This window comes from Balaenoptera physalus, assembly GCF_965194825.1.
Source record: "Balaenoptera physalus genome assembly, chromosome: 10".
NCBI lineage: Eukaryota > Metazoa > Chordata > Mammalia > Artiodactyla > Balaenopteridae > Balaenoptera > Balaenoptera physalus.
Genome location: NC_138889.1, coordinates 23,692,706 through 23,708,256, shown reverse-complemented (window position 1 = coordinate 23,708,256; position 15,551 = coordinate 23,692,706). Strand labels below are relative to the sequence as shown.

Genomic DNA, 15,551 nt, shown 5'->3' with positions numbered 1-15,551 from the left:
CTGGGATTCTTTGCTACCTTGTATCCTTCATTCACACACTCACACTAGAAACATTTTCCTGTTGGCCAGTTACTTTCTTATTAAATATTGTCTCTTTAGATTTGGGGATATTTAGAAAAATAAAAGTGTTTTTAATGTGCTGTCTTATTTCTTTTTCTAGGCACTGTCTGAAGCCTGTGGTCAGGAAATAACCACTAAGCAGATGCTGCCTGTTGTATTGAAAATGGCAAGAGACCAAGTAGCAAACGTCCGATTCAATGTGGCCAAATCACTACAGAAAATTGGACCAATTCTAGATACTGAGTAAGATTTTAGTATTATTCTTTTTTTAAATACTTTTAAAATTTCACCCCATATAGGCAGAAATAGCTAAAATTAAATTCGGTGATTTTCACTTCACCTAGGATGTGGAATTGGTTAAAGAAAATAAGAAAGTAATTTAACAACCAGTTTTGAGTGTGTCTACTCTGACTTTAATATTTAAGCTGTGTACATATGTAGATCATTGTTCAAAGCTAATTCTGCAGAGAACCTGAGAAATTACTTAATACTTGTCAAGTTTATATTATAGGTGTTTTAAGATTTTTTTTTTATTTTAAACTTTAAAAATTACCATAGAGCAAACATATATATACACACACACACCATAAAGCATTTCTCTGGCTCAGAAGACTGCCTCTCACAGATGATACCGTTGCATTTTAGTGCTTTGCAGGAGGAAGTTAAGCCGGTGCTACAGAAGCTAGGCCAAGATGAAGACGTGGACGTCAAGTACTTTGCGCAAGAAGCTATAAGTGGTATGTCTGTTTTCTGCCTTCCAGCTTTTGCTTCGGCTAACGGGGTATGAGTGGTGTTAAGTGGGCCAGGCGATGAGCATCTGGATCTGGGAGGTGGTAAGCTCCTGGAATGCGCGTCTTCTCTTCGGGTAGAACCTTCTTGGCCCACCACTGAGCTGGCCGTTTTCCCAATTCCATGTCTAGGGCTGGGTAGGGATATGCTTCTTACTGGTAAGAACAGTTTTTTGTTTGGATTTTAATTAGTTTTTAAAGTTTAACTTTTGATTAGCCTGACAGAGTAAAGGAACTGACCACAGTGAGAAGCTCACACATAGTCTTATGCTTTTGGATCATTTTTGTGGTGCTTAATGTTCGCATAGATAGTTCATGAACTTTCTGTACCACTAACTTGATTTTGTTTGGAATTTTCTAGTGCTTGCATTGGCATAACGAGGAACAGGAGGGGAAAGACTTTACTAAATTCTTATCACAGATTTCTGGTCCATGTGTTCTTGAACTGGGTGGAGAGAAAAAATGGAAAACCTTCAAGACCTCATCTGAGCAAATGACAACAACTAACAAGATATCAAATTTCAGTGACTCGATTCTTTCTAAAGATTGTTTTTTACTTGTCTTCCTTGTTGGGATAATTATATTTTAACTTTTCTTATTGTTTGTGACCAATTCCTGACACCTGCACAGTCATTTCTTGGCTGTCTCCTATTGATTTATTTAGCACCATCTGATCTCCTGCATCCTCATTGTTTAATCAGGCCCCGGCCACGTAATATTCCACCAAGCCTGGACAGGTTTGGACCCAGATGTGGAACAGAGTGATTCTTTTGATGTTTATATGTATCTGTGTGTCTCCATCATTCCAAAGTTAAATATACATGGTTTAGAATAACTTATTTGATAAGCACTCCACTTGGGAGACACATTGAGATTTAACTGTAGTGAGAGCCATATTTTCCTGGATAATGATGGTCTGCCTCAGTGTCTCTCCTGAAAGGGGAATGTGGAAGCTCAGAGTTCATGTATTGGTTGTTTTGGTTTTTCTTTGCTCGATTTTGACTGTAATCATGTCATTCAGAAACCTGAAGTGCAGATGCATCTTGCTGCTAATGTGTCATGTTGAAACCGAACTCATTTTCCACAGCTCCCCACTGTGACTGCATTCAAAAATACTCTCCTTTTCCCCGCTGAGAAACTTAAAATTTAGTGCCTCCTAATAAGCAGTGGTTCTACGGTTTGACTGTAAGATTGCAGTTGTATTTCTAATGAGTAAAGGAACCACTGGTGTAATCCACTGTGAGGATTTCCTGCTCTTTACCTGGTTCTCCTTCCGGCTGTGTGAGCATTCGGTCCTTGCTACATTGTACAGTAGTAGCTTTCCAAACTGAAGTTTCATTACTAATTTTTTGGTGTAGGTGATGCTGGAATCTTATCATTTGAAATGTTTGTTTTTCTACTTTTACAGTAAAACCTCATTAGTTTCTCCTGGAATTGAAGATAATGAGTTAAGCTGAAGGGTTTGCTGAAGCAAATTAATAGTACGTGAGGAAGCCTGTTGGGTCTGAACTACTTAAACAATTTTAACGCTCCTTAAAAAGCACCCTTTTACCACTTGATATGCTAGTTACTAATCACTCTTTTCAATTATATTAAAATACCTTCCGTGAGGATCTTTATGAGGCCACACCTTTATTTAGATGCATTCAATTAACTCTTTATCTCTGATATATATACATATGTATTTAATGGATAATTTAAATATTTTTTCTTTAAAATTTATGAACATTTTTCACCTAGTCAAACTCAATGTGTCCCTAATGCATTTTTAATTAATGAGGTTTTACTGTAGCTTATTTTTCTCTCAGTGCATCTCACTATGTAGTTTACTTGTTTCCATTTTGGTTTTCAGACTGTTTCTTTCATTCACAGTCTCTTAAACCCAGCGAGCCCTGTTCTGTTTTGTGAAGGTCCAAAGACTCCTAGAAAACTTTGTACGTTAAACCATTTCATAAAACCAAGTTTGACCAGATACTTGCAAGTTTGTCTTACCTTAGAAAAACAGAACATTTAAAATCAGAATTACCTGCCTGCATTTAAAACTGCCAAGCTAGTTTATAGTATGTTTCTATTTTATTACTTTTGGGCTAAGGGTTAAATACTTTGCTAGGCAATAATCTTTTCTACATTCTCATTTTAATATCTTAAACTACTATGCTGTAAACAATTTTAGTTTCATGGTTCTTTTTGGTTTTTTATTATCTGCAGGTTTTGTTTGTCTTCATTGAATTTCATATTTGAGAGACTGTTGTCTTGATTGAAACAAAATTGCACAACCATTGCTTTCCTCTGGTTGGAAATGCCATTGGTTTTGGGATAGACTTTTAAATGGCCTAGTGGACCCCCTGGGGAGCTCTGTGCATTGACCTCTACCCTAAAACTGTGGTAAAGGGTAGACAGCAAGCCCTTGCTTTCTCAGGCTGGGTCAGGGAGCTCAGCAGGGGCCTGTCTTTTTGGGTGACCCCAAAGGGACTTCATTGTTTCTTTCTGACCTAAACAATAGGGAATCCCTTTTGTTACTCCTCAGAAGAATTGTTCTTTGGCTCATAACTTTGTCATTTTCTCCACGGATTAGTTTTCTTGTCTTGATTTCACTGGAATGTAAGCTCCAGGAGCTCTGTAAGGGCTGGGATTTTTGTCTGTTTTGTCCTCTGCTGTATCTGTAGCACCAGCACCTAGGTCAGTGTCTGGTGTACATAGTAGGTGCTCAATAAAAATATGTTCAGTTAATTTCTAAAACCTGTGCTCTGGTGTGTTTTGTGTGTGGAACAAGTCATGCAAGGTACCAGACTGCTTCTCATTACCCTTTTGACACAATGAAGGAATTTCACTGCTTTTAAGAAACAAGCTCTTTGTGGCCCTTCTCCAGTCCCCGTTCCACTTGGATTGTACAATGCCTGGACTAAGCACTGCCATACTTATCCATCCTAGGCAGTTTACAGCAGTTGTCTGATTGACTAGGAAAGTGAAGCAGAGACATATATACAACATATGTCAATGAAAGTCTCATCAGTAGTGGAATTCACCTTAGTGTTTCTTTCTATAATATTTATGGGGTTTAGCCCTCACAGGCTTAAGAGACCAGATCTTTTTTGTCTGTCTGTGCTGCCATGAAGATAGGAACCCGAAGTGCATTCTGTTTCATAAGAAGAAACAGGTTAATGTATGGTTTCTAACGAGACTTTGTTGAAATAATAGCCCTCAGCTCACAGAAATATCACAGCTTGGCCACTGTGATCCTAGGCCCTGGGGGTCTTTGCTGGACAGCTTGTCTTGCCTCAACAGAGACAGCAGCCTGACCTTTGAGCTGTCTTATCCAAGCATCCAAGATACTTGCATGGACCTCCAGGGGGAATCAGATGTGTCATTCCTGACCCAATGGTTAGGCTGTGGTAATGCTGGCTTGTTGCAATTTTATTAATCGCTGTGTTGTTATGGAGTTAAAAATCTTTCCTGTAGACATCACATTGGTCCCAACCCCCCGGGGATGGCAGGGCAGGGTGGCCAAACAAGTTGGGTGCTTGTTTCTTGCCTTTCACTTAAATTCCTCTGACACTTTTTTTTTTTTCCTCCTGGCATTCTTGTCTTAAAGCCTCCTTTCTGTACTGCCTGGATATAAACTGTGGAGGGAGAAGGAGCTGTCACCTTGTTCTCCTCGGTTTAACAATGAAGCGATTGTGGTCTGATGTTATGTAATTGTTTCTCTCTGATTCTCTCATATTCCTGTTCCCATCCAGTTCCTTGCTCCTCTTTCCTGTTCACTCACACGTCTCCAGTCTTTTTTTTTGTACCTAGAATAGTCTCACTATTCCCCGTTTGCCTCCACGAGCCTGCTGTTTCCAGGGAATTATATAATGTTCAGTTGAGATGGAAATCTGGAGGATGAAGAGAGTTTAATTACTCACTGGGTAGAGAAGCCAAGTCATTTCTTTATTCAGAGTTGTTGTCTTAAACTGATGTCGTCAGTTCTGAAAGGAGTCAGGTCTTTTCTGTCTGGCTGGGGCTCTGTAGGCTGTCAGTGGCCCAGACCTGGGGGAGCACCCAGCCGGTACCAGCGGCCCTGTGGGGTAGCACTCTGCATGGCTCTCGAGGAAAAGGCACCTGCAGTCAGGTCCGGGGGTGAACCAGCTCTCTCCGCACAGAGACCCATGTGCTTCCCCATTGCAGGGCTGGAACCCCTGAGGCATCGCAGGTGGGCTTAGGGGGACGTGGCCTGGTTGGGACGGTGACAGTCTGCTGTCTGTATGTCTAGTGGTGGCCCAAAGGCTGAGGAAGCTAGATTTTCCTGTGAAGGACAGTGAAGAGCCCAGTGCCCCTGGGGCTGACAAGAACCACTTCCTGAGACCCAGAGGGCCTGGAGACGACACTGGGAAGGTAAGTGCTGCAGACACTCCTGGCCTGAGTCCTTCCTTGGTTTGGGCTGAGGTGTGGGCGGAGGGCAGCCAGCGAGGCAGGGCAGCCAGATCTTTACCTCGCTCCCTGAGGGGACGGTCACATTTTTAGGGCCACGGGAGTGTATTTGTAAAGCCTGTTGCCCTGTTTCTTGTCCCTCCTTCTGGGAGTGCTTTCTGAGGGGTGGGGTGGGCTTGCCAGCGCTCTGTCACTCATGTGGCTCTGCCCCCATGCAGAGGACAGAGGAGGTTTGCTGAAGAGTTGCTATTCCCACTCACCTCACAGAGTAGACAGTTCTCATTTGCTACAATTCCTCTCAGGTGGTCACTTCCATTCAAGGAAAAAACCACTTCTGTCAATTTTACTGGGTACAAGCCCCACTTGACGCCCCTCTGGAGGAGGTATGCCAAAGTTCAAGTTCAGCAAAGTTGGTGCGGGCCACTGCCCTGGGGCTGTTTGTTAGGAGGGTGATTTATGACCTACAGATACCTTCAGAAGCGCAGCACAGAGGGTCTGGCTGCCGTGTGCTGATGTCAGGCTGCACTTAGTTTATTTGGAAGATGCTGGTATTTTCGCACCCACGCCAGTGGGTTTGCTTGGTGAAGCTTCTAACATCAAAAAGTTTGTCTTATAAATCTTTATGGCTTTTCCTTCATTTTCTGTGAACGGGGGCCATGCGAACCTTGTGCTATTGTCCAGGCCCTGAACTGCAGTCTTTCATCTTAGAACGTGCTCCCCTTCCTGCCGCGCCGTGCACGGTTCTCGCCGGGCCGGCAGCTCCCGGCTGTTCCTGCGGCGGCGGCCCCGCGGGAGGAAGTGCCGGCGTGGCTGTGCTGTTCGCAGCCTCGGCAGCCCTGGGCCCTTTCGTCCTTACCTGTTTCACTGAACGTGGCCTCACAGAAGATACCGTGGCCGAAAGAGTGGGCATAATAGTCACAAATTTTTAGACCTAAGCCACGGACTTCCTTGGGAAGAAAGGAGCTATGTTTTCCTACACACTCAGGGTCAACTGGCCATGCCATTAAATGCACGGTTTGCCTTTGATCTGCAAGTGGAATAGTTGAGGCGACCCCTCTGTGGCAGACTTGCCAGGTCTGTAGGCGGCCCCTGATGGCCACAAGCTGGGGAAACAGTATTAGCTGCTGTTCCTCGAGCCTCGAGCCTCGGTAACTGTGCAGGCATCTTGTCAGGCACCTGGCAAAAATCTCACTGGATCCTCGCAGCAGTGTGGTAGGTGCTGGCAGCTCTGTTTCTCAGCTGGTCGAGAAACTTCCCCCCAACCCTGTCGTGTCTACTTGGGCGTCTTTTCTAGCAACGGAGGCAAGGCACTGCTAAGCCTCTGAGGCTGCAGATCACTTAACCCAGAAAAATCCCCTGCCCCGTGACTCAGGGAGCCTTCCCCGCGTTTGTTTCACTTAAGGAAAAGGACTCCAGGGTGAGATGGAAAGGGAGTTGGCTGTTGCCAGGCAGAGCCCTGCGTGTCAGGGGCCAGCAGCCAAGTGAGTGATCCAGGAAGTCATCCAACTGCAAACCAGAAATTGTTCTTAACCCCTCACTCACTCACTGTCCGTGGCCCATAGCAAATTCGCCCATCTGCCCCGACGGGGTCAGAGGGTCCCGAGAGCCCTGGGAACTGCCTCCAATGTCCACTGGCCTCTGGGCCCCGCGGGAGCCGTTCGACCTCCCAGGGCTCTGGCCTGCCCCTTGGTCCAAGAGGGAATGACCCCACGGGGTGAGAGCCAGTTCCTTTGGCGAAGGGTGTCTACTTGGTTCCTCCCAGACTGGCCCTTGGTGTCTGCGGAGCAGTCTGTGCTCTGGATGTCGCCTGCGGCCCCCGCCTCGTGCGGGGGAGCAGTGCGGCTGCCTCGCGCTCCCTGCCCACCCCGGGTCAGCTCGGCAGCTCCTTCCTGGCGGCGGACGGTGGTTTTCCCTCCTAGCCGGGCGGGACTGCCCTCCTGGACGGTCCGAGGGCTGCTCTCTGACGACGGGGCTGCTGACGGGCCTCTGTCAGGCGAGGGTTAACAGAGGATTTGTTTATTGAATCACGAAGTAGCTGTCACATGATTTTAATCAAAACACCATTTCCCTGACAACAGTGATGTCAGTCTTGTTATTGCAGGAAGGAGCAGCTGCGAGGGACAGTCAGGCTGCAGGCCGAGCCCGGGTTCGGAGGCTCAAATCGAGGGACGCATCATAAATAATGCTTGCAGGCACCGACGTGCCACATCTGCCCTCCTCTTCCTCTTCTCTCTGTCCTGACGGCCTGTCCCGCACAGACACTGGCCGGAGCCCGGCCCCCGTGCCCCCCAGTCTCCACTGAGATTGCACCTTCTGCGCTCCTTCTACCCTTGGTTCTACTTCTGGTTTTTCCAGTTTTCCTTATTTTCCCCAAACTCAGTCATTTGGGCCCCTAGGATCTCTGGCCTCTGACTTCTGGCACCTGGCTCTCCTCTGTGTTCTAAACCAGCACCTACTGGTGAACCAGCGGACCTGCCAGCCCGAGGTGGGGGACTGTCCAGCTGCTCAGGAGTCTCGGCTCCCTTCGGAGCCAGCTTCCTGGGGGCGGAGGGGCTGCTGTCCTGTCCTTTCTCTCCTGAGGGCAGGTCAGGGGAGCATAGGGCTGCCTGAGGGTCTCCAGGGCAGTTCTAAGGAGCTTGGCTGTGGGTGCCTAAAGGCTAAGAGCTCCTTAAGGAAGGGCCAACCTCAGGGTTGCAGGATTAGTTCTCTTAAGCCCAGAAAGACTACAGGAGGCCTGCGTCCAATCCAGCTGAGGACTGATCACAAGGATCAGTGCCGGGGAGGTCGGCGCGGAGCGCTCCCGGGGCCAGTGGAGCAGTGTCCGCACGCCCTGCCTTCTCTTGGCGCCTTCTCCTCTCTGGGCGCTGGGGACCAAGCAGCTGTCTCTGCAGAGAAAGATACCCAGGCCCTCCAGCCCTTCTCTCTCCAGGAGCTTGGCCTTAGAATTTGGGCGATGGATGAAAAAGGCCTCCTAGGTGGGACATGGATTCTCATGGATGTTCCTTCGTCTGTGCTACCCATGGCTGGTGCTGCCCAGAACTCATCACTGAAAACGAAGAGATCCTGGGCAAAGTTCTTGGTTCTTAACCTGGAGCAGGTGCTCAGAATAGGGCAGCCACCCTTAAGTCTGTGACGGGATGTTGTAGGCACCAAGCAACCATTTTCTGTGTCCAGTGTTGGGATGCTCAAGAGTTAAATGAGAAGACAGGGAGAGGTGCGACACTGTGACAAGCCGTTAAAGGGAGCTGGGGGTCTTCTGAGTGCTTTCTTGTTGGAGGCCGTGCTGGGCCAGGCTGCGTCCGAACCTTGCAGTAAAGCTGTGGTTAACTCAGCTAGTCTACGTTCCCAAGTTACCGCTGGGATAACGGGCCTTTGCAATGATTTGCCCAGGTTAGCGGCAGGGCTGGGAGTGGTGCCAGGGGCCGAGGACTCAGCCAGAGGTTCCCTGCTGCCTCGCGGGCTGTCCCTGGCAGAGAATGGGTAGGCTCCACCCTACCTGGAGGGCCTTTCTGGCCAGAGTGGCTGCTCCAGGGGGTGGGCCGGGGAAGCTAAGCTCTGTTCTCCCAAACCTGCTCCTGGCCAGGCCCTCCTTGCCCAGCCCTTTCGTCCCCAGGGCCTGCTCCAACTGCCTAGCTGCCCTTTGGCCCTCTCTCGGCTGGCACAGGGACCCTGCTAAACATCTGGGCTTCTCTAGTGACCAGAGGGCAGTTCTAGTGGGCCCCAGGCTGGAGTCGTTTCGGCTGGGAACTCGCTGGGAACTCGGGGTCCCGCAGCGTGGCGCGCTCCTAGGAAAGGCCTTGGCCTTTCCCGCAGTTCATTTGTGTTCCACCCCCCAGCTCTGTGGGTGGCCCTGGCGTGGTGGTGACGCACTCACTCCTGAGGGTCAGGGTCCCCAGTCAGGCCCCCTTTTGGTATCTCAGGCCCCATTCAGGGAGTGAAGAGAGAGATGGAGTCAGAAGCTCTCAAAGCCTGCCTGACAGGGAGAGCGACGGCTTCTCCCTCCGAGAGGCCAGATCCCCGATACCTCTGTCTTCTGGGCCCAGATTTTCTGAGCTCTCTGCCCAGCCAGCTCTTGGGGGCTCAGCTGCGTGGGAAGTCCACCTCCCACGGGCAGTGTCCTCTCCCCCCACATCCGGGTTCCTCACCTGGTGGCTCAGCCCTGCAGCTGCTTCACCTGGGCTTCACACCAGCTCTGAGTCAATGCGCTTGGGAAAGTCCCTTAGAAATTTCTACAAAGGCAGCTATCAATGCTCCCTAGGGGTATTTGCAGCTATGGGTCCGGAGGAATTCAGCTGCACCAGCGGACTGGGACATCTATAGCAGGAAGGCTCCTTAGTCGAATGGCTGGAGGCACAGAGCAAGCTCCGCCCTCGTCCTGACCTGGCTTCTGGGTTTGGCCTCAGTGATTTGCCAGTGATGGCTAGTGTCTGAGGTGAGCGTCCAACCCCTTCACTTCAGTCAAGACCCACATCTGTCTCCCAAGGGGACACTGTAAAGTATGAACCATGGGCAATATTCCCTCCAGAGCTCCTCCGCCTTGTCATTTCTTTTGTTTTTTAAAATTTAAAGAATTTTTATTGGCGTATAGTTGGTTTACAATGTTGTGTTAGTTTCAGGTGTACTGCCTTATCATTTATTTGAAGTGACATCACTGGGGCCAAAATGAGAAGGGCAGAGCGGCTGTACCCTGTGCAGGTGACATTTATTTTGTAGCTATGTGGCACCCAGGATTTAGTGCACAAAGCCCAGAACTTCCTCCCATGGTGCCCTGGGGCTGCAGGCAGAGCAGGGGCCTCTCTCCCTACCCGGATCCACCCAGGGAGGGATGGGAGCGCTCAGCAGGGAGGCCCTACCAGAACGGTAACTCTGAAGCGCGAGGGGTTGCAGACCGAGTTGCCTGTGCTCTGAGTCAGGGGTTAGAAATCCCTCTAACCCCGTGAATGGGCCTTAGGGGGTCCAGGAACCAACTCCTCCCCTGAAATGATCTGTCTAAAGTTGTATGTCTGTGTACGTATGTTTCCTAGGAAGAGGATCCAAAGCTTTCATCAGCATGTCGAAGGGATCTGTGAAACCTCAACTTAAGAACTAGTGGGGTGGAAAGGAGCAGACGTCCAACAACAGAACCTTGGGTGGGGCCCTGACTGGTGGCGATGGAGGTGGGCTCTGGTGACTGCAGACACGGCATCCCCTTGGAGGTGTGGGCACAGCTGACAAGCTCTAGACCCCAGCCCAGCTGGGCAGAGGCCCTGGATCTGGAGCTCAGGTCGCCCTTGATTGAGCCTTTGGCTCACGAAGGCCACAGACCGAAAGATGTTCTGCACAACGTGAAGGTCAAGGGCTTGACTGGCGGCTAAAGTTCTGGCCAGTCTCCGCAGGCAGGTCTGTTATTTTTGCCTGTCCCCTGGACATGGGGGGTTGCTTTTGGCAACACAAAATCCAAATGATGGAGAAACTTGGTGGGAAAGGGGAAAGTTTGTAAAACTTCGTTACTGAAATAATAGTGTTTTCCTTTAAAAAAAGGAAAAAGCAATTGAACCGCAGTGTTACTGAACTCTCGGTTGCAAACAGAGACGACAGCCGTTCGGGGCAGGACTGAGCGCCTGAGGCAAGCGGCGCGAGGCAGCAGGGCAAGTCGGTGGGGAGGGCTCCGCGCTCTTCCCGCCCTTGGCCGTCTCCCCCAGGCCTTCCACTCCCACCAGGGCCCTTGGATGATCCCTCAGTTTGGACGCTGTCTCAGTTCTACAGCACGGGCTCAACTGGAATGGTCTGAGTGAAACCAAAGCCTAAACTTGCTGCCAGAAAGTAGGATTTTTTTTTTTTTTTTTTTTGGCCGCACCACTCGGCCTGCGGGATCTTAGTTCCCCGACCAAGGATGGAAACTGTGCCCCCTGCAGTGGAGGCGTGGAGTCTTAAGCACTGGACCGCCAGGGAAGTCCCCAGAAAGTAGGACTTCATAGTGCCCTTTCACTCAGGGTCTGGCACTAAAACAAGTCTCGAATGTATGAGAGTGCCCCAAATGCCTCCGCAAACGGATTCTCCAGCACCCGAGGGCACTGAGCTGGTTCCTGCCTCTCGGAGGGGGACCACAGTGCGTGCACGTGTGCGCTTGTGTGTGCGGGCGCGCAGCGTTGAAACCTTTCGCACGGAAGATGTGCCATCGTAAGTGCCAGTGTCTGGCTGGGCCCCCATTCCCTCTCTTTGCCCTGCAGCTTGTCATAGGTGAGCCCGAGGCGCCCGCCTCCCCTCCTGCTGCTTCAGAGGCCCTTGCCCGGCTCCGTCTCTGAAAGTCCAGGAGCCCCAGGCAGCCCGGGCCTTGTCCGTGTGCAGAGTGCGGTTAGCAGCGCTTCCGTCAGCGTTCTCAGCAGCTACCGGGTACTCCGGCGATTTCAGAGCAAGGTATTATTTACCCTGCTGACGTCAATGAGAACATATTATCCACTGTCCTTTTCTGCAGCCTGAAATGAGCACCAGAGCTCAGGGAACACAGCCACCTTCCATACTTTTCAAAATTCCACCCGAGGCCTGATGGGGGAAAGGCCCTATCTCATCCACCTGACAGTCATATCACCCAGGCTCTTAGAAAACAAGTTGTTTTTATTTTGATTAATTCAAGAGGGTTGGAAACGTAAAAACAGTACATTTTCCTTGCAGAAAAGTACCCCATTTAAATTACGTTTGATACAAAGATCATTTATTAAACTGCATTTTAAGCAATTTTCTAACATTGAGTGACAGGTTACATTTTGATTTTTTTCACATTGGAGCTATTATGATTTGCACTCAAAATACCAAAGCTATTGAACTCACCATTTTCTTAGTAATTAAAAAAAAAAAAGCACACAGAAAAAAAAACTACAATTAGATTAATTTAATCAAAAGTAACTCTTTCACAAACCAAACATCCAGCAAAGACCACCCTACTCCCTTCAGAAATAAGCAAATAATCTTGCCCTTTCTACAAAGTGCAAATATCTCTGTATCAATTTTACTTCCTAAATTGCTATCCCCAAAGAGAAGCAAACCTCCTTTTCTCTCTGGTTCTTTTTCCTTCAGAGATTTTGGTGGAGGCAGATTTCTTTCGCCATCAGTAGTGGGACAGTATCACCACGTGTATTTCCTTGATTGAGCAAATCTTGAACAGATAGGCATCACACAGCAAGTGGCAAGTCCCTGTTATCTGTATTTGCTAATATAACATTATTCCAATCTGGGGTCATATTTTTCCAGGATGTTATTTTGTACTTCTATTTTTAAAGCTCCTCCCTAACCCACCCACTTTGCCTCTGAAGACAAAAGTATTCAAAGTATGTTATTTTTTTAACCCTAAAAGTGCTTGATCAGCACTTCTACTTGATGGGCCTTAACTGTAAAGATACTTTATCCCCCTCCTCAGGACTGGGCTGAGCTCCTGATTCTTCTCTGAGCAGCACCCTTTCTTGGGGTTGAGTCTGTTGGTCTGCGATGGTGGGCCGAAGCAGTGCAATTTGGCCCCTTGGCAATCAAGAAAGGGTGTGTCCCGTCATATACTTTTGCAGGGAGTTACTATATTGTGTGAGGTGGAGAAATGAGACATCTGTGATGTGAACCTGAACTTCTGTAGTTAATTGGACACTGGAAAGATGGTGATCTGCGGGGTCTGTGTCTCCCTTGGCCTTGTTCATGCAGGGCCACCTGGACGACTACAGCTGTTACCTGGAGGGCAACTCTTCCCCCAGAGCCAGGCGGCTGTCAAGTGGGAGTAAGGTTTCGGGGACAATGTCACATTCACCCAGTGCTTAACCGAGGTGGGGGCTTTGTTTATACAGCTGTTTGCTCATGAGAAGAGTCAGCTGCTACCCAGGAGGGAAGAGCACGGAGTGAGAAGCCAGAACACCCAGAAGCCCGTCCCGCCTCCGCCACTCACGGGCTCTGTGGCTTGGACAAGTCACATAGCCGTCCCAGAGCTCTGGTTTCCTCAGCCGTAAAACATGAGGACTATCCGCTCAACTAACTAACTTCATAGTATTGTTGTGAGTGTTAGAAAAGATTACTCGTGAAAGTGCTTGGTAAATTAATGTACAGACAGAAGCTACTGCTCCTTTTGGACAGACGAGCTGAGTGCTTGGGCAGGAACCATCAAACCTGTCATCACTGGCTGTGGGCTGTGCTGCTTATGTCTCAATCTCTACAACAGTAGGTGCCCCATTCTGCCAAATGTGTTGAAATCTGCCCAGACGTGGACAAGATGGTGGTATAACTAGGGCGGCTGTGAGTCTTCTGGAATCAGCCAGGCTACCTTCACGGGGAAAAATGGTGAAACAAAGATGTGAGGGGCACTGTGAGACCAGGGACTCGGGGTGCAAGAGGGGCTGTGGAAGGCCAGCCTGAGGTCATCTCGTGCCTTCCAGGGGCTGCAGGCTGACAGACACAAAGAGCTCTGTAATTAGTCTCTTCCCTGGGACCACACGCCAGGGAGGACCAAACCAGCGAACCTGTCAGAAGGGATACATACATTTGTTATCATTTGTTTTGTCCAGTTTAGAAAGAGAGGCAGATGATACTGCGCTTGTCTTCCACACATCACTCTGAAGATAAGTTCTGGAAAAATTTCCAGAAGCAACAAAACGATCAAAGATCCCTGCCTATACAATGACTCCAACTTACTACCTGTTCTCCAGTTTTTACCTTTGATGTCTAGGCACAAAGAGACTGAGCGGCTCGGTGGCTTCCGAGAAGGCAGTTGAGGCAGTCCAGCTTAGGGGTACACATGCAGCCAAGGTGAGACCCGGCACAGGGGTTCTGCAACTGTTCACTGGGACCAGTGTCATCCAATGACCCTACGAATTGTCTCAAAGGAGGACGAATGTGAAAACTTATCTAGAGTGAGATTTTCCTTAAGCCAACAGGGAGCTTAAGTGTAACTGCTGATACAGGCTTTTAAATGTAATCCAGGGCTAGAAATTCTGACCCCAACGCAGAAGCCAGTATTTACTTGGGGCCTGACTGCAGCTGGGAAGACCCGGCAAAGGAAACCATTCATTTCCTCAGGTCCACGTGTGTGCACCGCCCGCACCTGAGCAGGGGCTGCTCTGACCACCGTGCACCTGGACCCCCGAGCAGCCAGAGTGGGGGCTGCAGCTTTTCACCTTTCTTTAGTTTCTCGTTGGCCAGCCAGTCACTCCTGGGCTGTGAACACACCCTTCTTCCCGACTCTAACAATTAGGCAGAACTCATTTCTCTGAGAACCCCCCTTTCAGGCAGAGAGGAAGAGGCCAGCGCCACCACGAGTCCCTTCTGCAGAGGCCTTTCGTCGGCTGGGGGCGACACTCACACGAGGCGGTCCCCTCCCTCCCCATAAGGGCACAGGCCCCCCATTACTCTGGGGTGAGGGCTGCCTTTAGTCCCGATCACGGGCTCCTGCCTGTCACGCCGGACTGACTCAGGACACAGCTTCAACACTCTGAGGAAGAAAGGGACTCTGACTTTCTCTTTCCTTGGAGGCAAAGTTTGATGCAGAAAGGCAGGAGTCCTTTAGTTCCACCTCCTAGTCCTCCTTGGTGGGCCCCAGGTGTTTCCCCTTACGTGGAGGTTGGAGGGTCCTCCTCTGTGTTCCCAGGGCAGCAGGAGGGCGGGGCAGGGCTGGGCGGGGCAGCAGGGGGGCGGGGCCGGCCCGGGCGGGGCAGCAGGGGGGCGGGGCCGGCCCGGGCGGGGCAGCAGGGGGGCGGGGCAGCAGGAGGGCGGGGCAGGCCTGGGTGGGGCAGCAGGGGGGCGGGGCAGGCCTGGGCGGGGCAGCAGGAGGGCGGGGCAGCAGGGGGCGGGGCAGCAGGAGGGCGGGGCAGGCCTGGGTGGGGCAGGCCTGGGCGGGGGACAGTCTGCGCAGCTCACCAGTTTCAAGTGGAACATCCACCCTGTGCTGCGCTAACGTGCTGTTTGCCTTACAGGGACCAGCATATCGGCTGCATGGAAATACTAGAGACACACTCGCCCAGCTGGAAATTGCAGAGCTAGTGCATTTTCCCCAAAGCAGAGACTAATACCCCTGGATTAAAAAAAAAAACAAACAAAAAAAAGCATAAACAAAAAATAGAGTACCACACATATTGCACTTTTTGCTGAATGAAATTTTTACCTCACGTTCATCTCACCAAAGTCTCTTCAGAGGAGGCTGGTTTACAAGATAATAAAGCTAATGGTTATTATACAGTAGTGTACACACTGCTAACGTGAAACAGACTGGAAAGAAAGTCATTATTTCAAAGTACCTCTAGTACTAAGCCTTCGTAGTGTTACTTTAGTATCTGTGAAGAGAAAACT

The 15,551-nt window shown here is 49.7% G+C and overlaps 1 protein-coding gene across 1 annotated transcript in view; it reads left to right on the top strand.

Moving 5' to 3' along the window:
* PPP2R1B (protein phosphatase 2 scaffold subunit Abeta) overlaps positions 1 to 15,307 on the top strand; it is a 35,907-nt gene extending 20,600 nt beyond the window's left edge. The window contains 6 exon segments of the mRNA XM_082476941.1: positions 161 to 303; positions 706 to 797; positions 5,101 to 5,222; positions 13,936 to 13,945; positions 13,948 to 14,015; positions 15,179 to 15,307. Of these exon segments, the coding sequence (XP_082333067.1) occupies positions 161 to 303; positions 706 to 797; positions 5,101 to 5,222; positions 13,936 to 13,945; positions 13,948 to 14,015; positions 15,179 to 15,271 (528 nt within the window). The 3' untranslated portion in view covers positions 15,272 to 15,307.
* The last annotated feature ends 244 nt before the right edge of the window (positions 15,308 to 15,551 follow it).